This window comes from Cupressus sempervirens, chromosome 6 (assembly GCF_028749045.1).
Source record: "Cupressus sempervirens isolate cs-2001-9-10 chromosome 6, ASM2874904v1, whole genome shotgun sequence".
Classification (NCBI taxonomy): Eukaryota; Viridiplantae; Streptophyta; class Pinopsida; order Cupressales; family Cupressaceae; genus Cupressus; species Cupressus sempervirens.
The window spans coordinates 190,965,231-190,990,642 of NC_143123.1; the positions used below are offsets into that span (position 1 = coordinate 190,965,231).

Consider the following 25,412-nt stretch of genomic DNA (forward strand, 5'->3'; position numbering starts at 1 on the left):
AAATTTGAAATATGTAATCAAAATGGGAGATTATGTTGGTTAATTGTTTTAGCCCATTTTTGGCTAAATTTGATGTATAAAATGGGGGTAGTAGGCTTTGGAAAAGCATCCAGGTGGTGAGAAGGAGATTATGATCTTGGAGACTTGATGATTATTCCTGCACATTGGAGAGTAATGCTGCAATTGTGCTTGAAGGGAAGATCTTGAACACTTGTAATTGATTTTGGAGCAAATCAAATCGGTCCCCCTATTGGAGCTGCACCCGGAGACGTAGTCCTTCCCGGATGAACTCCATTATCAATCATGTTTTGTCTTATGTCTCTCTACTCTCTTTCTTTTAGTCATTATCTTTTTATGCTTTGTTCATTTAAGCATTTAAGTTGTGTTAATTTGCTAATTAACACTTTGAAATTTTACTTTATGAATTAATGTTAAGCATTCCTTTGTAATAGTCCTAGATCCTAATCAGATCAAATTTGGTATCAGAGCTTTTGTTGGACTAGTATTGTAGATTTGAATGCTAACAAGATCCAGGATTGAGAAAGGCGAAGGAAAGCTTGAGGAATACAATCCTAAGATTGGAAAATGAAGGACTAAACCATCATCACAAATGATAGATGAAGGTGGTGGACAAGCTTTTCAAGATAAGAGTATTCAGAAGACTCTTCAGAATTTGCAAACAATGATAGAAGTTTTGGTACACGAAAGAGAAGAGAAGATGCGAAGACGTGCAGTTCGAAAGGACAAAGGGAAAAAGAAAGGCGTTGATCATGATCCACCAAAGACTCCTCCATCTTCTCCTCCTTCTCCCTCTTCTCCTTCTTCCCCCTCTTCTCCTTCTACCCATTCTAAGTCTTCTAATATTTTTAAGGGTGGACATAAGCCTCAAATCAAGTTGGATGTAAAATTTGACTTGCCAAAATATTGTGGGGAGTTAAATGCCGAGAAACTAGATGACTGGATTCAGCAAGTAGAAGTCTACTGTAGAGTTCAAAACCTTGTAGATGATGTTGATAGAATTCAGTTAGCCACTCTTTGATTAGGTGGTGTAGCCTTAACTTGGTGGGAGAGTAGGTCTCAGGATGAAACTTCACAACATGGTAAGTTTAATTTGTCTTGGTCAGAATTTGTTACTACTTTAAAGAAGCAATTCTACCCCCTAGGCCATATGCAGCAGTTAATGATGAACTGGCAACATTTTAGGCAAGGGAAAGGTCAGTCTGTCCAAGATTACACCCATGAATTTCGTAAAAAGGCTATTTCATTAAATGTCCCATTATATACCTAGGACACTTTACTCAAGTATATAGGTGGTCTTCATTCTTACCTAAGGCATTCTATTCTCATCCCGAATCCTTGTAATTTGGATGAAGTATGTGTCTAGGTAACACATTTATAATCAAGGAGTAAGGGTACTTTCATTGATAAGTTTGATAAAAAACCATCTAAGTCTGAGGAAAAGTCCAAAGGCAAAGGAAAGGGTAAAAAGACAGCAACAGTAAAGAAAGAGGGTGAGAAACTCACATGCTCACATTGCAAGAAAGAAGGGCATGATGATTCTAAGTGTTGGAAGCTGCATCCTGAAAAGAGGCCGAAGCGATTTGGTGGAAACAAAGGCAAACAAAAGACTGCTGCTATAACTCAACAAGATCTTGGATCTAACTTCGGAGATGAGAAAAAAATTGTTGCTACCAGGATCCAAGGTAAAGGAAAAGGTATATCTCTCTCATAAGCTATAAATTCTTCTAGCATAAGTGCAAGTACAAGTAAAGAATCTTCTCCTAAGGATGATAAGCTAAGGAATGAACTATTTCACATCCGAGTTGTTATTAAGCATACTAAGGTTGATAAACTATTTGACATGGGTTCTCAAGTTAATTTAATATCTGAAGAAGTTGTCAAAAAGCTTAATTTGACTACAACGCCTCATCTGAAACCATACCCTCTTGGATGGGTTTGCGATGATGCACAGTTACAAGTAACTAAACAATGCAAGTTAAGATTTGCTATCACTGCAAACTTTGTGGATGAGGTAGAAGCTGATGTAGTCCCTTTAGATATTTGTGGTCTTGTACTTGGGAGTCCCTATTTGTATGATTGACAAGCTATCTTCTATAGGGGGGAAAATAAGTATCATTTGTTTAAAGATAAAATTGAATACATTGTACGGGCACATAAGATTAAGACTAATCTGGCACTAGTTAATGTTGGTCAGATGAAAAGGTTAGTCAACTCTAGTAAGAATTTTGTATTGATGATTGTAAAAGCCAAAGAAGATGAAACATCTGAGGCATTTAAGGGATGTGATCCAAAACATAAATCTGAAATGGTCAAAGTTGTTTCTGCCTACGATGACTTGTTTCAGGAACCGAAAGGATTGCCTCCTAAGAGAGAGATACAACATGAGATTGAGTTGCAGCAAGATGCACCACTTCCTAATATTGGCATGTACCACTTATCAATGTTGCAGAATGAAGAAATCAAGAAGCAAGTTCAAGAGCTAGTTGAGAAAGGAGTTATCTGTCCTAGTACTTCTCCTTGTGGTTCTCTTATTGTGCTAGTTCCAAAGAAAGATGGGACTTGGAGAATGTGCATTAACTACAGGGCTCTGAACAAGATAACGGTAAAGAATAGGTACCCTCTTCCTAGAATTAATGATTTACTTGATTAGTTGAAACATGCAATTTATTTCACTAAGTTAGACTTACATAGCGAATATCATCAGATAAGAATTGCAGAAAGTGATATTTGGAAAACTGCTTTTAAGAAAAAATAGGGACTTTATGAGTGGTTGGTTATGCCATTCGGGCTTTGTAATGCACCAGCTACATTCATGAGAGTCATGAATGATGTCTTTCATCCCTTTATTGATGATTTTGTCATAGTCTATTTAGATGATATTCTTGTATTCAGTAAGTCTTGGGATGATCATGTAATTCATGTAAAGAAAGTACTTGATGTAATGAGAAAAGAAAAACTCTATGTAAAGATGTCAAAATGCAAATTTGCAAAGACATCCTTAGTGTACTTAGGCTATGTCATAGGGAATGGTCAATTGAAAGTAGACCCTGCGAAGGTCGAATGTATTGTAAAATGGCCTAAGCCAAGTACAATTACAGAAGTTAGGAGTTTCTTAGGTGCAGTTCAGTACTGGAGGAAGTTCATTGCAGACTTCTCTTTCATTGCATCACCAGTGCATGCATTAACCAGTACCAAGGAAACTTTTTAGTGGGGAGGTCTGCAACAGAAGGCTTTTGATACTTTGAATGAAAAGTTGAGTACTACAGCAGTGTTAGCTCTACCTGATTTATGTCAACCATTTGAGATTGAGACAGATGCGAGTGGGTTTTCCATGGAAGCTGTACTCATGCAAGGAGGTAAACCAATTTGCTATCACTCTAAAACTTTTTCAGGAGCAGTAAGTAACTATCCTACGTATGATAAAGAACTTTATGCTTTAGTTCAGAGTGTTAAAAAATGGAAACACTACTTAATGGGAAAGGAAACTGTAATCCACACTGATCACCAGCCACTGCAATATTTGCACTCACAATCTAAGTTGCAACAAAGTAGGCACTTTAGGTGGATGGGTTTTCTACAACAGTTTCATTTGGTAATTAAGTATAAGAAGGGTTCCCATAACAAAGTAGCAGATATGCTCTCTAGACCTCCTATTCAGAATGCTTTGATAATCCTTTAAAATAGTTCTATGGTTCATGGAAGTTTTCAAGAACAATATGCTAATGATGAGAACTTTAAGGATATCTATGCAGCTTTAATCCAGGGTAAACATGTGGAAGAGAAAGATTACTATGTGCATGATAATTTTTTGTACCACTTGGGAAAACTATGCATTCCTAAAGATGAACATGCACATGTAATCTGTGAAGCACACACCTCTTTGATTGCAGGGCATTTTGGGGTAAGTAAGACATTAGCTCAATTGCAAAAGTATTGTTACTGGCCTCATATGCAAGGAATTATCACTAAGTATATAAAAGGATGTGTAATGTGTGCAACAAGAAAACCAAGTAATAGGAAATTGGGTTTGTACACACCATTACCTGTACCATCCCGTCCATGGGAAAGTGTGTCTATGGACTTTGTGGGAGGTTTACCTATGTCTAGGAAGGGTCATGATTATTTGTATGTAGTAGTTGATTGGTTTAGCAAAATGTGTATTTTAATGCCTTGTAAAAAGTAGGTCACTGCTAAATTGACAGCTCATTTGTACTTTCAAAATGTATGGGTTCATTTTGGGTTACCCACTTCTATTGTATTGGATCGAGATTCTCGATTCTTAGGGGAATTTTGGTCATCTTTTTGGGGACTCATGGACACCAAGCTGAAGAAGAGTACAACCTTCCATCTGTAGACTGATGGACGGACAGAGGTAGTGAACATGACAGTTGTGCATCTACTTAGAGGTTACTGCAGCAAGCATCCTAAATTATGGGATGAAAGTATTCACTATGTGCAACATGCTTACAACCATGCGACACACTCTTCTACAAAAAGGTCTCCTTTTGAGACTTGTTTTGGTTACTTGCCTAAGACACCAATGGATTTTTCTTTTGGGAAGGACAATGTTGTAGATGGATGCCATGATGCAAAAAAGGCTTTAAAGTTCATCCAGAAGGTCCAAGCAATCCATCAGGTAGTAGAAGCACAATTGGAGCAGAGCCAAGCAAAATACAAGGCTCGCCATGATAAGCATCACATTGATCACCAATTCTAAGTTGGTGATAGAGTTTGGTTACATATCAGCAAGGAAAGAATGCAAGGTGAAGGAAGAAAGATCAAACCTATCAGGTATGGTCCTTTTGAGATCTTGGAAAAGATTGGTACCAATGCTTTCTGCCTTAATCTTCCTCCATACATGCAAATTTACTCAGTTGTCAATGTTGAGAATTTGAAGTTATATGAGCCTCCAATGATCTTGGACGAAGACATTAGTGTTCAGGTTCCATCAGTTGATGATCTGTCACTAGAGTATATGTCAGAATTGCCAGAAGATGTTATCCTAGATAGGAATGTCAGAACTTCAAGAAGAGGACCAGTTGAATACCTCCGAGTGGGATTGAAGGGGATGCATCCAAGCAAGGCTAGATAGATGGAGATTGGTAAAGTGAGGGAAAAATGCCCTCACCTTCTTTTTGAGTAATCCAAACTTTTGGAGGTCCGAAAGCTCTTCAGTGGGGAGGCTTGATCCAAGGGATAAAAAAATTATTGAAAAGTAAAATGTGCCCAATGCTCCAAGAATCAACATCATTACAAAGTGTTCACAATTTTGACTCCAACATAACTTGAACGAGCAAAATTGGAGTTCAAGTGCAAAAAGTATGACTAGTCAAAGTTTGGTCAAACTAGGACCAAAGGTCATAAAAGGGTGAAAAAATAATCATCTCAAAAGTATTTGACAATGGATTCCAATTGAAAGAGCTTGTCAAAAGCTTTCCAATGGCGTTCGTTTCATCAAGAACGGAGATTGGATATAAAAGTTATGATGGTTTCAAATTCAAGCAAAAGTATGGATTTTGATGATGTCAGCATGACATCACAAAATCATAAAGAGAGGGAAAACATTCAAATTCTAATTAAAATAGCTATTTAATTCGAATTAAAGGAATGAGATAATGGGAGTTGAACTCCTAACCATTGGCCTCCTAAAATTAAGGCCAACCAATGGGCTATTTACAATATATAGAATATTAAGGGAAGAGTTGTTATCTATCCATAACAAATCTGCCCAATCTTAGTTAAATAAGGGTATTTGTTGAAAAAAAACCCTTAATTTTGGTGTGAGATCATAATAAAATAATGGTAAAAGGGGCAAATTCGAAATATGTAATCAAAATGGGAGATTATGTTGGTTAATTGTTTTAGCCCATTTTTGGCTAAATTTGATGTATAAAATGGGGGTAGTAGGCTTTGGAAAAGCATCCAGGTGGTGAGAAGGAGATTATGATCTTGGAGACTTGATGATTATTCTTGCACATTGGAGAGTAATGCTGCAATTATGCTTGAAGGGAAGATCTTGAACACTTGTAATTGATTTTGGAGCAAATCGGATCGGTCCCCCTATTGGAGCTGGACCCGAAGACGTAGTCCTTCCCGGATGAACTCCATTATCAATCATGTTTTGTCTTATGTCTCTCTACTCTCTTTCTTTCAGTCATTACATTTTTATGCTTTGTTCATTTAAGCATTTAAGTTGTGTTAATTTTCTAATTAACGCTTTGAAATTTTACTTTATGAATTAATGTTAAGCATTCCTCTGTAATAGTCCTAGATCCTAATCAGATCACTTGTAGCCTTGTACTTCACTTTTATACTCTTCTCTACTTGTTATCTCACTTCTATTCCTTGTTTATTTTAATGTGATACAATATGTTACATATATACCAATCCAATTTACAAATTACAAAGCCAACCACAATACAAGTTTACAAAAATGCACAAAGTTGACCCACACTAAAAGAACTTGAGTTCTAAAGACTGGATTGATGAAGTTTTGATACTCGACATCCACTATTAATGCCCAACATCATCATGCATTTGGTAGACATAGAAGCTCAATCCATACTGATCACTTCCAAGTTGTCTTGAACTCAGTTTGCATTGGTGACTTGGTGAATACTGTGAAAATTGGCATATAAACTAAATCACTTGATTCATATGGCATGGCTTGATAAGTGCTATCACTATGAGCTCAGTATAAAATGAATCACTTGGTTAACACTGAATGGCTTAGTCAACACTAGATTCTCATTGTTGTAACTATGAACTCTATAAGAACTACATAACTCAATTTGCATTGATAAACTTGGCATACACTAAGATGCTTGGTTTATACAGTTTATCATCACCATAGTATTATCTGCTTAGCACAAACTAAAAATTGTCCCTTGGACTCAGTATCAACTGTAGAACTTGGTAGATGTTAAAATGCTTGGTTAACACTATTAACTGTACAATAAGCTCAATAGATACTTACAATCTGAATAAGTGTATGTCACTAATAAAAAACATGACTGTAATGTCAACAATTTCCCCCTTGGCATTAGTGACAAAAACACTTATTACTCAAAATTGAATTCAAAATGTATAAGAATACTATTTATCCATCACCTTATGTCTTTGACTTGGTAGAGTATACTATTTTTGACATTTTTCAAAATTGATTTTGTAAGAGATGTACTTCTAAGTATTTTTACATGAATAATTTTATAATGCTCCCCCATACATAATATTTAGTATAATAGACATCTTCTTTACACAATATTTTCATTAATATACATCTTTTCGACAATCTTCTCTATTATAATCTTCTCCTCCTTTTTGACATTAATGCCAAAGATGTATGCTATATATACTATACATTAATGCCAAAATGTGACAAGAAATTTGAATGTACCTTCAAAATTAACATCATTGTCTTGTCCCAATTCTCTTGCAACACCTTTCACGTGTGCAATGCAATCTGCACTTATGATGATAGTTTTATCATGTGGTCTCCAATTGAGAAGTTGTTGTCATGGGTGAGTGTTTTAACATGTGTATTGTGTTTCTACAATTCATTCATATTGGAGAATCATGCCTTGTATATTTATCAATGTAGATCTTATTCTGGATTCTTCTCTTAGCTATTCTGCCTACATATCAGTTAGAAATACGATCTTGTTGTAATGGGCAGAGCTATAACTTGGGTCAAGTTGCAACTATTGTGCACTTTCCTTCGAATCTTCATCAACCTTTTATAGGTTATCTTTTATTTCCTTAGTGAAAATTGAAATATCACAGAGTTTATCAAATCGTGAAGACACATTGTTGCAAGAGGTCTCCAGTGAGCCTAGAATAGTAGATAACTCTACTTGATGGATAGCAATATGTTCCAAAACTTTTTTCTCAAATTTCGTCTCATCTCTCTACAAAAATTCATCTTGTCCATTTACATCTTCATTAAATTTTTGAACTACCTTTGCTAGCTGAATCAAAATTGGTTGAGATGTATCAACCTCTACGTTTAGAGCCTCTACAAGGATATTCTTTGCATCTTCTATTATTTGAAATTCCTTGTTTCTTTCTTCTTTAAGCCTTTGCCTCATCATAAGTGCCAAAATATGTAGCTTTAGGATCTACAAGATCATTAATCAGTGCCTCAATTATGTCCTTGGTTTCATCTATGTTTACCTCATAACCAAGAGGTTTTACCCATACTATCCTTGGTCTGACTGTATGAATATATACTTTGTCACTATCAACCATAAAAAAAACATCATCTTTGTAATCGTCAACTAGTTTCTTGGGAATCCTAAATTTGTTATTCATCTTCTCTTTGAATGCACCAAAGTAGTTGTCCATAATACTCACATAGTTCTCTCCCATTTCAGCTATATACTCATTAATTTGATAAAGAATAGGTACATCCTTTCTCCATACTAGTATACCTTTAGATGGGAAAAAAATTTGTACATAGAAAAATAGACAAGTCAAAAGTGAACTAAACTTACATGGATTGTTCTTGGAAGTTCTTATACTCTCCATGTTCTTGTTGAATTGGTTCAACATTAACTTGGCAAGGTCAAGTGAAAGATTATTCTTGACCACTTTGAATGCTAAATCTATTGCTTCACATGACATGTTGTTTAGCCTGCTCAAGCTATAAATCTTGTAAGCGATGACATGTATCCCAAACTTGAGTTCCATGTATGTGACACAAATGATCTTCATTCCCCTTTCATCCCACTTGGCAAGGGTTTTCTTCTCCATTTCTACCTAATTTAGGGTTTTGGTCATTTTCACTTTGTCAACATGGGAAGACAAGTGATCTTGTGGATCATTTTCTTAGTTATCAAAATGGGTTGATCGAAACATAGCTGACCATTGTGCATGTGACTAAGAATATATCTTATCCATTTGATTTAAAAATCCTATGGCATACATGGAGTGTGATTTAAACCTTTTGTTGCAAGATTTTGATGCTCTAGTTTCAACACACTATTAACACATAGCTTTTCCAGGGTTTCATCCATTTTTAATGTTCTAATATTTTGAATATTACACTTAAAATGTGAACACATATCATTGATTAACAATACCTTTGTTGGAATTTGCAACTGAGCTCCACTCGGATCTAGGGTATTAGCGATGGTAGGACTCGGCTTAAAATTTGGTGCCTTCCACTCCACGACTCGAACTAACATGTCATATCCTTTCTTTGATTTGCTGTTGGTGGGTACCATCTTTGATCGGTAGGGTTTTCAATGACACAAAAATCTTCAATAATTTTCTCTAATCACTTGAATACACTAAACATCATCTTACATAGATAGCTCTTGAAAATTCACAGTGAAAAATGACTTCAATTTCATTCTTTTTCATCAAAATTTTCCATAAATGCTTGGTATGATTTTTCACTCAAACGAAAGACTATCATCTACTTCATTTGCATTGAATGCTCAATAGAGTCATCCATGACTTGGTAACCATACAAAGCTTAGTTACTCCCAACCTTGCTCAGTAGGGTCCAACCCAACCACACTTGGTAAGGTCTACAACCTAACCATGCATGGTAAAGACTTGCATCTTTTACTCAATGATCCCTTTGTATCTTGATTTTTGATTTGGATATTTCATTTTTCTAACTAGAACTAATATGAGATGTTTTCTTTAGTATCCTAGTTCTAGTTCTCCTATGAGAGATTGAGTGAAAAAGGTGGAGTCACCCAATTCTTAAGTGACTTGTTCATTATTGGTCAGACTTGCATTCTCAGAAGATTTTGGAATCAATTACTATCTCATTTATTTTTTGATTTTATTAGCTTTTTCCTTCTATTCATCTTCAATTCTTCAAGTGTTCATATAGTTCTTGGCAAGATGACCAAGTTCTATACAAATGAAACATCTTTTGGTAATGTCTCTTATCCTCATGTGATGTTTTACACAATTCATTCTAAGGTGGCCAAATTCTCCATAGTAATGATATCTACACCAAGTATTATAGTCCCAACTAAATATAGCTTTCACAATCTATTTTTCTGGGTGCAATATCTTAGTTTTGCATTCTAAGGATTTGTTCCCATGCTTCTTGCATTTGTGACATTTTCCTTCAAATTTAGGTTTTCCTTTGCATTCATTAGCCTTATGAACATGTTGGATGCAATTGTAGCACTTTCCATTGAATTTTTCTTTTCCATTGCTCCAACATATGTTTGATGTATGACCTATCTTACTATAGTGACTACAAGTAGGTCTTTGATTCTTTTTAGCTTCTTGCTTGTATGATTCACCTTCTTCTGTATATTCAATTCTTGCTTTACCCTTTTGTCTAAAGTGATTTTTCTCATTCAATTGATTCATGTTTGCTTGAGATTTCATCATGCTTTCATTGGTTTTCCTTTTAGTGTTTAAAGCATTCAACAATCTTTCATTTTCTGGTCTTAGATTCATGATTTCTTCATTTGCATTCCTGAGCTGATTAATGAAGTTAGACTACTAAAGGATAAATGTTGAATCTCACTATTCTTTCCTTCCATTTATTCTTTTATCTTGTTTTTATCTTCCATAACTCCACATAGTCTTACTGACTAAATTTCTTTCTCTCTTCTTAGCTTTCTTACTTCTTCTTGAAGTGAACTATTCTTTTCTAATAGTTCTTTAATTGCTTCATTAGCTTCATCTGGGATACTTGTTGAATGGATTTCTACAATTCTTTCTTCAATGTAGAGATGGTAATTCATTTGGATTACAAGATCTTTTTTCTTTTCAAAGATTGAGAGAGTTTCTCCTTTGCTTTCTTGAGTTGTGCAATAGCCATTTCCAAATCTAGCTTCTCATTGTCAATAGCCTTGTCAAGTCTGAATATCTCCATAACCTTTGATCTTTGCTTAAGTTGTTAAACTTTTCTCTAAGAAGCACAAAAGCTCTGATACCAATTGTTCAAAATATTATGATAGACTAAGTTACTGAGAGGGGAGGGTTGAATCATTAACTTATAAAATTTAATCCTTAATTAGCAATTAGTCCTTCATGAGTATTCTAATCTAATTGTATGCATGAGAAATTGAAAAACATTAAAGCACACAAAACACTTTTGACACACAATTTGGTGACCTGAAACCTTCCAAATAGAAAGTAAAACTAGGGTGGGGATGATACCCACAAGCTTTAGTATTGCAATATAAATTTGGCCTATTAAGGCTTACAATGATCACTTTTGATGATCTACCCTGTTAAGAGCAATAAGGACTACTAAGTCCACCTTGCTAAAGGATTTACAAACATACAATAACGTATGCACTTAGTAAAGAGATTTACATAAGACTCTCAGGTCTACCTTGTTAAAAGATTTGAATGATCCACCTCTCAGGATGAAATAGTAGCTAATCTCTAATCTACAACCTGGTTTGCTAAATGATATACCTTTGAGTGTAGAAATCACCTTGCTATGATAGATAAATCTTTGCTACTCCTTATACTACTTGTAGCCTTGTATTTCTCTTTTCTATGCTTCTCTACTTGTTATCTCACTTTTATTCCTTTATTTTTTTGATGTGATACAATACAATGCATATATACCAATCCAATTTATAAATTACAAAGTTAGCAACAATACAAGTTTACACAAAATGCACAAAGTCAGTCCATACTATAGGAACTCGGGTTTTAAAGACTGGCTCAGTGAAGTTTTGATACTTAGCATCCATTATCAATGCTCGACATCATCATGAATTCAGTAGATGTAGAAGCTCAATCCATACTGATCATTTCCAAGTATTCTTGAGCTCAGTCTGCACTGGTGACCCTTTGAATACTATGAAACTTGACATATAAATTGAATCACTTGATTCATATTGCATGGCTTAGTAAGTGTTATCACTATGAGCTTAGTATAAACTAAAGCACTTGGTTAGCACTAAGTGGCTTAGTCAACACATGATTCTCATTATTGTAACCGTGAACTCGATAAGCATTGCGTAACTTGGTTTGGACTAATAAACTTGGCATACACTGAGATGCTTGATTTTATAGTGTTGATCATCACCATAGTAGTAACTACTCGACACAAACTAAAAATTGTCCCTTGGACTTAGTAGCAACTGCAAAACTTGGTAGATGCTGAAATACTTGGTTAACACTGTTAACTGTACAATATTTAGATACTTACAATCTAAATAAGTGTATGTCACTAATAACAAACATGACTATAATGTCAACAGTTTCTATATATGTAAGGTTGGAGACTTAGAGGTTAGAGAGACCTATTAGAAGTTGTGTGAGAAGAATGTTTTGAAAGAAGAAAACAAAATCGTAGAGTGAGGTTAGCAGATGCCCTAGATTTTCCCTATGTTTTTAAAATAGAATGGATAAAGATTTTTTTGAGTTGAATACATGAGAATCAACTATGGTTAGACAATGGACCTATCAAAATATAAAGAAGATTATTCATAGAGTGATAGGGTATCCTACCCTAGATAGGCTAAAGACATTGAGGAGCAATGCAAAAGAAGTAATGCGAAAAATACAAGAGCCATATGGAACAAGAGGGAAATGTCAATCGATATAATTGAAGACCCTATTACTACATTCATAGCGAGAGTGATAGCAAATAGATTCTACTAGTCAAGCTGACTCAACAGAGTACCATGCATTCTTGTTGACCTAGGTTACAAGATCATAAAGAAAGATCATTCCTATGACATAGTTGAGTTATAGCTTCAACAACTATAAAAAATCCTAGAAGCTATCAAAAAAGCAAAGAATTCTTCATGTAAGTTTGGTTCACTCATTATCTATATATTCTTTTATGTGCAAAACATATTTCCTACATCTAGCAAGCTATTATAGAAGTCCAGTTAGTGTGTTACCCAATAGACAGGTGAATTCATTGAGCAATTAGGAGAAAATTTTGATTTAGTAATGGTCAGTTATTTTAAAGTCTTCAAGAAATCAATGAAGCAAAGATCAAGAATTCTTGTATCTCTAGTGGAGAAACATTATAATGATGTTTGTTTCCTAGTAGATGCCAACTATACCTATGTTCAGGTAGATATTCCAAGGGTTAGATGGTTGAGACCATTACCATATGAGAAAAACGTTGATGAGGCATCTGTTGGAGTAACCACCAACATTCCCCTTCAGGATTCATGACATGGCTTAATTTCCTTCAGTGTTCTATAAGTCTAGTGGCTATATCAGACATTAATAGGTCAATCTTTTGGTGCAACAACAACTCTAGCTTGTAACAAGTGGTATTAGAGCTTGGTCATAGGTTTGAATCTCCTCGGGTAATGCTAAGGGGGGGATTGTTGGACTAACTACCAATGCTCCCCTTCGAGATTCGTGACATGGCTTAACTACCTCTTGTGTTCTATAAGTCTAGTGGTTGTATCAAGCATTAACAAGTTGATCTTTTGGTGCAATGACAACTCTAGCTTGTAACAACATCATCATCCATCACTGCATTGTTAGCAAAAGAGATTGACAAGGATGCTACATCCTTTGGGAATTATGATGAAGAAAAATCAAGGATAACTATAAACTTGGAAACTACCATCACCATTAGAAAGAAGAACAAAATAGTGAATAAACTGAAAGAAAAGTTTGGTGAAGGAGAAGAAGATGGTCAAGGACCTTTATAGCTTACACAAGGACAAGGAAATTAATCTTCAGAAGAAGTTAGACAAGAATTGAAGAAAACTAAAAAGAATATGAAGACACATCAAAAGAAAGTAGTGAAAACAAAGAAAGTGGAAAATAAGGAACAATAGAAGCCAGTTGTACCTTTGACAAGGTCAAGCATAAGGGTTGCACTATATAAGCTAAGGAAACTCAATTAGCAAAAGGAAAAAAGAAGAATGATATAGTAGAGATGAGCATGCCTACTAAGAAAATAAGAAGGAAGTATGCACCATAGGAGGAATCATATGATGAAAGGACAAAATTAGATGACATCAGTCAATTCAAAGTAGTAAGCCACAATCCTTCACCTGATATTGATAATCTATGTGAGAATGTAAAGAGAAATGTAGATTTATCTGGATTCACACATATTGATTTTGATAAGTTAGATAATGGAGATAAGAAAAATATTAAAGAAGCTATTTATGATATGATGGTTGCTTTTAAAATCACTCCTTTAGACATTACTAACTCATTACCTAAAAGTCTATATGAAAGAGTTGAGAAGAAATCGAATTTCAGTATGGAGACTAAAAACAAATCAGGGAGGCTACTTTAGCTCAAGTTATGCTTGAATTTGATAAGAAACAAATCACAAAGGCTATAGAGAAATACAAAGGTAGATTTTCTCCTAAATATAGAGTCTTTCATATCTTGAGAATAGGTGGTAAACAGAGAGAATTATTTTGGAATACAATCTATGGGTTAACCACACAAATAGTAGAAATGGTAAGAGACAAGGAAGGAATAGAGGTAGATAAGAATGAAGCAGAACAAAATGAGACAACTCAGGATAACATAGTTGAGGAAGATGCATAGGATGTCAATGCGTTGAGCACCAATCCTACACATGGAGAGAGAGAGAGTCAATATGACTCAGTAACTATTGAGGACATACCTGATAACTCTACAGAGAATGTAAATCCATTGAGTGAGGAAAATTTAAAGACACTACAACATGAATCCACCAATATTGTTATTGCATGCACAAATCCTATATTGGTAAGGATTGATGAATATCAAAAGGCTGAGATTGCATTCACTAAGACATAGTAGCAAGACATGTCTATTGTCCCTCACATGTTGTATAAATTAAGGAGAAGAGACCCACTGAACAAATAATAGATGAAAGTGTAACCCTAGAACAAAAGGGTGAACATAACCAAGCCCCATCTTCAATGCCTACTATTTTCATTGAGATGAAGGAGGAGGTAGGTACCGCAACTACATTAGTGTTGAGTCTACAAAGCTCAGGGTTGCCAACATTTGTCATAATTGACAAAAAGGGTAATAAAGAGAAAGAGGATAAGGAATAGAATCCTACACTCACCTCACTGAAACCCATTGCAGATTAAAAAAAAGAGAGGATAAGATGACTGCTAAGACAAAGGAATAGGTAGCCATATAGACACTGGTCACTTTACTAGTCATTACACCTCCTCCCAGTAGCTAGACTCTTCAAAGGTTGAGTACTCAAGATATATCATTGCAGATATCAAGGTCAAGTACAAGTACACCTAAGAGTGATGAGACTACACCATTTGAGGATGTGAGTTTAGATAAAGTGATTGTTCTACCCTAGTTTGATCCAACAAAAATTACACTTGAAGAAATGGTTGTTCTTCAAGAGGCTCTACATAGGAAATCAAGGCAAGAAATCTTGAGAAGGGAGCATAAGCAAAAACAGGTTGTACATGATATTAGAGATATTTTTATAGATGCTTTTTATATTCCAAATTCATTTTCCAATAAGCCTATCTTAGAGAAACTTGTACATATATTTGATAAGATAAAGGATGAAGATATAGAGAAAAAGGTAAAGTTATTATAATGGTTTGAAAGGAAATTTCACATTAAGGTTATGGACAAGATATCCAACGTCATTGCACTAAGACAAGTTGATTTATCAACTAAGATGGAGAATGTGAAGAAAGTTTTGGATAAAATTTTCTCTTTGTATAGAAAATTATGTGATGTTGAAATCTTTACTAAATAAACTTAATAGTCAATTGACCAGTTGCAAGGAGATTTATAATTAACAGGTACTACATTAAGGCAATCTCTAGTCACTAGTCAAGTTCATTTTCAAAGATTAACTGCTGACACAGATTAGGCTTATCAAGTTGCAAGAAAAGGATGCCAATATATGATCAGCTTTGATTAGCATTTAGTCCATGTTGACCCCACAAATGAGAGTTTTGCAAAAGGAACTAGCCTTTGTAGAAACATTGTTGAAGAAAGATTCTCATCTTTTTGCACAAGAAGGTCTAGTAGATATGGTAGCGAATCTAGAAATACAAATTCAATCTTTAAATGTAGCTTGTGATAATTGGGATACTTCTTTGGGAATCATAATGGAACTACATAAGCCATTTTTAGACAAATACATTATAAGTGTACACCCCAATGACATAAGTGCCAAAAAAGGGGGATTTTGAAGATTTTGTAAATTTTGAAGATATTGTCAAGGAAGATATCTACTCAAAAGGAGTTATAGAAATGAAATTAAGTATCTACTTAGGGGGAGTAATAAGGTATGTTAGACAACATTCTTTGCAAATTTTGAGATTTTGAAATTTTGTATAAAAGTCGAATAGAGATGATATATTGTCTAACTTTTCCATAAAATAAGGTTGTATATGTCATGACAAAGTGATTTTTCCACTGATGTCAAAGGGGGAGATTGTTAATCTCATTATGGTTTTGACAAAGTAGTGACAAAACACTTAGTTATTATCTAGCAAAGAATAGTGCAAGCTGAGTGCATAGTGTATGTCAAGCATAAGCCTCCAAACAATACATGCCAAGTAATATGATAGTTAGTGCCAAGCACTAGTATGTGCCAAGAAGTTAGTGTGGGTTGAGTCACTCAACTGCTGAGTAAATAAAAGGAGCCAACCAAACATTGTGTGCCAAGTGATTCAAGTACTGAGCAAGAGTAAGTTTTGAGCAATTCAAAAGTCAAGTATCAATATAAAGAGCATAGTGGAGGCCAAGCATTAGAGTCTATTGATGTTGAGTTACCAGTCTTTGACATAGATTTTTTTATGGGACAAAGTTCTATGCAATTTTTTTTTGGCCGACATGAACATAAATGTTTGATATTAAGAAATAAGGATCCAGTCATATTATGAATCCCTATGCAATACATGTAGTCAATCAGATAAAGGGAATAGTTGGGCAATAATAAGGATCAACCATAGTTGTTGATTATGACCTGTCCCATCTCCGTAATGCCTACTTAAAAAGGAAAACTCTAAGAGGAAATAAGAATTATGAAAGAGAAGCATTACATTCTCAAGGAGAGGAATTCTTACAAAATAGAGAGCATTTCATGGTGGAAATAATGGCTATGTTATGGAACTACAATGTAGAAAAAGTTTGAGAATAACAAAGATAAGGAGTGAAAGGATAGAGAAGATACATTTGATCAAGAGTATCAAGAGATAACAAGTAAATAGGAGATCTGACATCAAGTAGCAAGGTGCTAACCAAAGGATCATGTGTTGAATCATTTTGATAGGTGATATATAGTAAATCTATTAACAGAGTAGTCCTAACAGGATCTTGTAAATATCCTAATAGAGTGCTTACTTAGTTATGAGTTTAAATCCTTTAATCAAGGTGATACCTAACAATCTTGTAAGCCTTTAACATGGAAGACCTTTCATAGGGTAGATCATAGATTATGATCAAAACTTTTTAGTCATAATTGGCCACGCTTTACAACTATAGTAGTGAAGATTTGTGGGTGTCATTCCCACCCCAGTTTTACCCTCTCCTTGGAGGGTTTCTGAGTAACCAAAATCCTATGTGTTATGTGTTGATTTACATTATGTTTTAGATGTGATGCATGGTTAGTTATGAGATGGATGAATGGTGAATTATTTTTATGGTAGAAGTTTTAAGTGTTGATTCACCCCCCTCCCCTCCTCTCAGAACTTACTTTCCCATTGTTATTTCCAACATGATCATGGACCTTCAGTGATGCTTATAGCTATGTTCTTGGATCATGTGAGGACCTAAATTTGGGACCAAAAGATTTCAAATGGTTTATGTCTTGAGTTCCTTATGCTTTGGGAATTGGCCTATTTGTTTTAATATGTTTCTTATTCTTGGGAAATGTTATGGAGTTTGAGGCTAACTTGTGTGTCATGATGTTTATATTTCTTGTAATATAATGTACCTCTTGAGAGGGAGTTGTAAGAGTTTATTTAGGTAAAGCATTGGTACAATTATAATTTGATATAAGGTCTATGACTAAAGATTATAATTGGAAAGCATGTATGAGCCTTGTATGTAAGAAGACATATTAATTGAACATCTGTAGATTAGATTTTCCATGAATCCATATTTATGATTATATGAAAATAGGTTTTCAAAGGGCCTAGAAACCCTTTACATCATAGATGACAAGATAAAAACCATTAGAGTCCATAGGAAAATACCATTGACAAACACAAGACAAGTATGGCAAGGACAAAAGCCAACCAGACATTGGGATAACTTAGAGACAACCAACTAGAACACCATACCCAAAAAACCAAAAGACAAGACATACTCTCCATGAATAAATATTGATCTTTCTTTTTCTCTCTTTATAATTTTAATTTCTATTGTGTTTACTCTTTTTGGATGATTGAACAGATCTCATAGAGGTCCCTTCAACTAGGTAACTACATAAATTTTTTAGGCATATAAATAAATTTAACATGATTATGGACTAGTTATAATCTTTTATAGATGTTGTTGACATGATGAGAAATGTGGATTTATGCTTTACTTCATTATATTCCTTACCAAATTAGTGATACAATCTAATGATAAAAATTAGAAGTATAACTTTAAATCTTATCCTTGATAAAATAGCTTGGTTAGTCTTCTATCAATTTTGAAGAGATGGAAGGATTTTTAATGTGCAAAGAACCATTGATTATTCATATATGGTAATAGGGGAAAGACATTAAAGAATGAAAGAAAAATCTAAATCTCATGGGAGGTCTACATCTCTTGGATAATCCAAGTGAAATGTTTGTACTATGGTAAAAAAAACCATATCAAAGGGAACTATACAAAGACAAATAATAAATAAATGAATCCAATGGTTATATTCATTCAAAGGATTTTCTAGATAAATTAAATGTATTCATTATAGCTCATGATACACATGCATGTAAGGGTACATAGATTAATTTTGGTTCCTTTCTCCTTGAGTTTTTAAGTTATAAGAAGTTCGATGGTGGAAAGGTCTACCTTAGAGACAACTCTTTTTGGGGTAGAATTAGGAATATTCCATTAAGATCAAACTATATAATCAACAAATCAAGTATATGGTAGGGTTTTGCACATCTCAGGTAAATGACTCAAATCCATTGTCTATTACTAAAATGAAGGAAACTTGTAAGTAATCTTCAACAATACTGGATGTAAAGATAGTTTGTTGAGATATGTTTCTTGTAAAACTAGTTTAATTTGAATATATTATCAAAAAATCTATAACTTACCTTACAAAATCATACGAATTGTACACATAAAAAATGAATAAATAAAATTGTTGTAAGCCATTCATCATAAAATGATAAAACATTGTCTTAAAAATATATAATCAAAATCCATAAAATTATTGCACAAATTAAAAAATTCTAAATAATTTTTTATGCACAATATAAAAATATAAATATTTGAAATTCAAAACTAATGTATGGGGTATGTTAGTCTACCTTCACCTATTACATTTGTCATCTAGCAACTTTTATGTTCATATACTATTTTTATTATCTATTGGATCTTGTCTTTTGTGCACTTTGTCAACTTCATTGGTGCTCTTGTAATCTAGTGATTCTTTTTTGAAAAAAAACTTGTTCTAAGTAAGATTTTGTTTCTACACATTATCTTTTTACATATGTACTTTTTTGGGTTTGCTGTTGTTTGTGGACTACGCCACTTGGACTATTGCTCTTGACATCTAACAACTTTTATGTTTATGAAATATCTTTTTAAGTGGATCTTGTCCTTGCGGAATATTAAGATTTGAATTTATTTCCATGCACTATTTTTAATATATGTACTTATAAAAAACTGAATACTAAACTTTTTCATTAATTTAAATTAAGATTACATTATTTACAAAAAAAAGTAAAGGGATATGAGATCGCCCCTCGAGAGTCAAATGAGTGGAGTTCAAATATTAAAAACACACACAATGCTTAAAACAAGAAACCTCAATAGACTCGAAAGTACAAAAATTACAAAGAAAAGTTACTAAGAAACTCGAACAATAACAAAGGGTGGCAATTACAAATCTTTATTATCGAACTTGTCATTTAGAAAGGACCCCCACTCTTCTATAACATCTTCTTTATATTGGTGGAACTAGAACTAGATCCATATAGATGAGTTGAGCCACATACCTATTATTCTCTTACAAATAAAAATACAAACACCTACTCATTTGAAAAGCATGTTATATTCTGAAATCCAGATAATGAATAAATACGGTCAAAGATCCATGGAGAGGTGGGGATGGACAATAAGGGCAGCATGGTGGGGAATGGTTACAGAAAGGCAAGTGAGCAATATGCATATTTGACATGTGATGATAAAAGAGCGGCGCGTACTGTGGAAAATGCAACCCAACTTTTAACATGTTTAAAAGTACGGTTTGACATATATTACTCGGGGGTGAATGCCAACTATCGCTTTCAATCCAGCCCATCATACCTGGATTGAAAGTGGTCCGCGTTCATATTTCGGACAATTGCGTGTACACATGAAAAACATCTCATTGAATCCGGAATGGAAGGATTCCAAACTTTAGACCAAAAACTCGTTTTTTAATTTGAAATTTAGACCTGCTGTTTATTGTGTTACTTCACGACCGTGGCAGATGCGTGTTATGACATGTTCAAATAGGGATCCAAACGATGCAAAATCTCATTTTTTGATTGCGGGAGCTTCACCATTCTCATCAAATCCTTGTGAGTTTACCACCCATTTCTATCATAGATCTTGACTTCCGTTTTCAGTCATAACAAGGAATTCGAGAGTAAAAGTCGCTGTTTTATGTATAGGTTTTGTGATATTTGTTACAAATTTTAGCTGTTGGGGATTCTTTTGAGGTTTCCAAATGAATTCAGGCAGCCAGACAGATCAATGATCATGGATGTGTTTTATAACTGCAAAACTTAATCTTGTCCTGTTTTTTGCTTCATGGTGTCGTCGTTGATAACTCTGAATCCCAATCGTGTTCTGTTCTGTTCTGTTTTGTATTATGTGATATGGATCATTCTTAGAGTGCCATTACAAATAAGAAATATTGCCATATTGCTATTAAGATTTAACTGTGTAGTTTTTGTATTAAATTCATTGACTTATACTTCACATTGAGTCAGATTCTAAAAGAAATATTAATGTGTTTATGATGATAGATTATAGAATGTGTTTCCAAAAATTTATAGAATGTAAGTTGAAAACTTGATATAAGAAACAGCTAGAACACTCAAATCTTAAAGCAGCAATCTGAAAACAAACCAAAAATCTTGATAATATATATCATCTTAATAATAGATTATAGAAATGATCATACTAAAAAGAACCTCTAATAGAATTTAGAAATAACAATACTCATTCGTGATAAATTATGAAAACCTATTCACTTGGAAAAAAAGGTTAGTTTTATTTTTCTTCTCTATCTTGTAATTTTTTTTATTTTTATTTTTTTGTCGAGCATGGCGTGTGTAATGGGAATCTGGTTTGGTGGCATAATGTGAATCAACGCTTGACAATGCCATCTTATCAGCAATACAACCGTTCCCGTGATGATCGCCTGTGAATACTATATTCAAATCTAAAATATGTTTCATAAAGTCAACCATCCTATTCCATCTGCCCCAAACTGCATTTCTTTTAATAAGTGAAGAAGACGTTTTATGGGCTTAGAAGATGATTGCCATTTGTCTTGCAGCTTGGCCGACGTGAGCAGGGAGAAGTATTCTCAAGAGATGGACATGGCATCTGCCCAATGGTGGTCAGAGCTGGTACACATTCTCTCTCCAACATCAAAACTAGAAATCTATAAACTTTGGTTTAATGTTGGTAGATTTTTGCATTGTTTCTTGTTTTTGTTTATCGATAAGAGGTTGAAGTCAAGATTGATTATTATGTGTTGTGATTATTTATTACTATTATTTATTAAATTTCGGTAGACTTAGAATCCAAGATCGTTCAGATAAAAGGTTCACGATTGATCGTTATTTTGTACATTCTTGCTTCATTTGATATTGTTTCTGAATTCATTTGGCAGGGAATGGATGATCCACTACACAACAGCAATGTGTATGACCCAACAGCAGAGCAGCTTGCAGCTCTAATGGGGTACCAGAACAATAATAACAATAACGTGGGTATGGAAACTGTTTACCATCCCAACAACAACGAAAAGCTTCGAACAAGACCGTGTGAAGGAGGTTTTTCCTACGAAAGGCCTTCAAAACAGATGAAAACAATCAGCTGGGAGTCCAATTCCTCTCGTCCATCTGTTTATGTGCCCAATTCCCAGCAGATCAACTCCCCACTGGAGAATTACATAACAAGCATGTTGAAGCTCCAAGAAGAATCCAAAGTCTATAATGATGACGGCAACAACTTTAGCAATTTCAATGCAGCCCCAAACACACCCACCATTAATGGCGAAATCCTGGTGGAGAGGTCCATCTCAGAAATTACTAATTCAGTGGACACCTCTGCATTTAACATCTCGCCCTCCTGCGCCAAGATGTTTAGGCAGAATCAGGGTAAAAAGCAGGCGGCCAGTAGTACTCAGGACCACATCATGGCCGAGAGGAAGAGGAGGGAGAAGCTTAGCCAGAGATTCATCGCTCTCTCCGCCATTGTTCCTGGCCTCAAGAAGGTAACCTCAATAATTTCTTCTCTAGATTTTATTAATTATTATTATGTATAAAGTTGAAATAGATTCGAATCCAAGGCCTTCTTCATAAGAAACTTTAGTTAAAGATTCATTGCTCTCTGCCATTGAGTTATCACTAAGAATTTTATCGACAGATTTCAATTCAAAGTTACAATCTTTCCTGTAAAAGTTATCTGATCATTTAGCTTCTTCTTGTAATCTCCTTTTTTTCATAGGTAATGGGTCAAAGTTTAGATTACTTTTTATTATTTGTTAAGTTTCAATAGATTCGAATCCAAGATCTTCTCAATGAAAAACTCACAAATTACCATTGTATTATAAACTCTTATCTCTTCAATCAATTGAACAATTCAATTATATCACAATTTTTTAGATTCCTTTCAGATCATGATATCTGAATGGTCCATGATTTGGGGTTTTTTACAGATGGACAAGGCCTCTGTTCTTGGGGATGCAATAAAGTATGTGAAGCAGTTGCAGGAGAAGGTAAAAGTAATGGAGGAAAAGGCTCCCAAGAAAACAGTGCAGTCAGTTGTGTATGTGAAGAAGGCTAAGCTGGTTTTGAATCCCGAGGACGACAAACTGTCTTCAACTTCCTCTTCTTATTCTTCCCCTGCTGTGGAAGATGGCACTGAAGGAGTTTTGGTACCAGAAATAGAGGCTCGACAAGTGAACAAAAACATTCTGATTCGAATCCATTGCGAGAAGAGAAAAGGGCTGCTGGCGAAATCCCTTGCAGAGCTTGAAAGGCTTGATCTCACTGTCATGAATGCCAGCATTCTATCTTTCACAGAAACAACCCTCGACTTAACTTTCACTGTTCAGGTAACATGACAATCTACAAATGACATTTACAATGCAATTATGATCACAAGATTGTTTCAGAAATAGATTTCAATCAGTTTTAATAGGCTGAAGTCAAGGTTAATTATTATTTGTTATAATTAATTATTATTATTAGTTAAATTCGAAAAGATTCAATCAAAGATCTCTCAAATAAGAAACTCACAATTTACCATTGTATTGTAGACTTCTATTTACAATGTCATTATAATATAATCACAAGATTGTTTCTGAAATAGATTTCAATCAGTTTTCAATAGAATTTTACCATAAAATTTCAATCTTATAGCTTTTTCATTGCTCCAATCTAATTCAAAGAAGATAAACCTCAATTGGGTGTTTCCATTTCCATTAAATTAACTAACCCAATTCATTTTATTTGTTGGCAGATGGAAGAAACCTGTGATTTGAGCGTGGCTGAAATTGTGAAGGCTTTGCAGGCTCTGTTCAACAGCATGACTTAGAAATATGACCGTGCTGTGTTCATTAACAATAAAATATCTAGTGTTTGATGTATGCAGATAGGAGTGAACAATATCGTTTTTTTTTCTTCCTTGTACAAGGTTTACCTCTGAAATCTTTTTATCAGATTCATGCCATTCATGTACAAAATTGTTTGCGGCAGCCATTTGTTTCAGAGGGCATTTTTTTACAAGGCCACCGTAGCCTTGTTTCATCCCTTTGTTTTTGGTACTGCTGCTCACATTATGGGCTGTTTTTGGGATTCATATGGATCCTTGTTCAACCAATCTGCCCCACAATGTAATGACACTATGAATTTGGTGCTTGTAGACAAAGCTTTTCCCAGATTACTCTGGTTTTTTCGCTTATGTGACCTTCACTTGTATGAATCATGTCAGAGGTTAATGAAAACAGATCATATTATTGTTTGCTACTTGTCTGAACCTGAACCAATCTGATTTCAATAAAATACTATTAAATTCGATGGAGTGTCTATCAGCATTTAAACTTAACGTTTATTTTAAATTATTTAATTTTAACTTTCATTGACTAATATATTTTATTTCTTATTATAATCCTTACATTGTTTCAAGTATATAATGATTGATTTTGTATAATTTTGTAACAGTACAACAAATTGTAAAGGGCCAGCCCTCTTGTTTTGACTGCTTTTATATAAAAAATAGTACAACAAATTCATAAAAAATAAGAAAATAATTCATAAATTAATATTATAAATTATGTCAAATCAATGTATGTTGGAGGATTGTGTGGATTAGCATGTGTTTCATATTATATGTTGATTTATGTTGTCTATTTTCCTGACATAAAATTGTTTTGTGTATATTTCACAAATTACTAATATACAAAATAGAAAAGAGGTGTCAGCTAAGGTCATAAATTCAAAGTTTAATATGCTATTTAAATTGTGCAAATATTCAACATTTAAGGTCTAAATCCAATTTATATGTCATAGCAAACAATAATTTTAAACTGAAATTTGTGCATGTAATTGTCATCATGGTGCTACACTAATTCTAGTGGCTAGAAACTAGCATGTGTTCCTTATAATTGTAGCCTAGGGAAATCGAGTTTTGTTGCGTACTTAATAGTAAAAATTTCAATCAAATCAAATCGAATCCAAGATCATGTGAGTACATGACACTTGAGAAACTATTAAAATTAAGTATTTCTTATAAATATATTAATTTAAAATACTCCTCATTTGCATATATTTTTTCAAGGTCGCAAAACTTTTCCCCCCTATTTCACCTTTAGTGCTCTTCTATTTTCTCTAACTTTACAAACCTAAATATAAAGACAACTTTTGGTGGGCAGTAACCCACCACTCATTTGCATTCAATCTTCTTTAACCTTAGATGGATTTTTAGTTTACTCTCAGAAATTAGGATACAACTGAAAATCTCTAGGAGTGGTCGCTTCTCTCTAGATCTCTATCTCCTCCGCTACCCATCTCTCACACTCCCCTCCTTTTATA

At 34.2% G+C, this 25,412-nt stretch overlaps 1 protein-coding gene across 2 annotated transcripts; it reads left to right on the top strand.

Annotated features, from left to right (window-relative positions):
* The first annotated feature begins 20,510 nt into the window (after positions 1-20,510).
* LOC149551897 (transcription factor bHLH25-like) lies at positions 20,511-24,347 on the top strand. 2 transcript variants are annotated; one of them, XM_089787400.1, is made up of 5 exons: positions 20,511-20,660; positions 21,647-21,719; positions 21,986-22,591; positions 23,036-23,434; positions 23,842-24,347. In XM_089787400.1, exons 2-5 carry the CDS (start codon positions 21,684-21,686, stop codon positions 23,914-23,916), a joined length of 1,116 nt encoding a protein of 371 aa, XP_089643526.1. In that variant the 5' UTR covers positions 20,511-20,660; positions 21,647-21,683; the 3' UTR covers positions 23,917-24,347. The 2 variants fall into 2 exon arrangements, with proteins under 2 accessions (XP_089643526.1, XP_089643525.1); XM_089787399.1 differs by lacking the exon at positions 20,511-20,660 and having other exon boundaries at positions 21,028-21,719.
* The last annotated feature ends 1,065 nt before the right edge of the window (positions 24,348-25,412 follow it).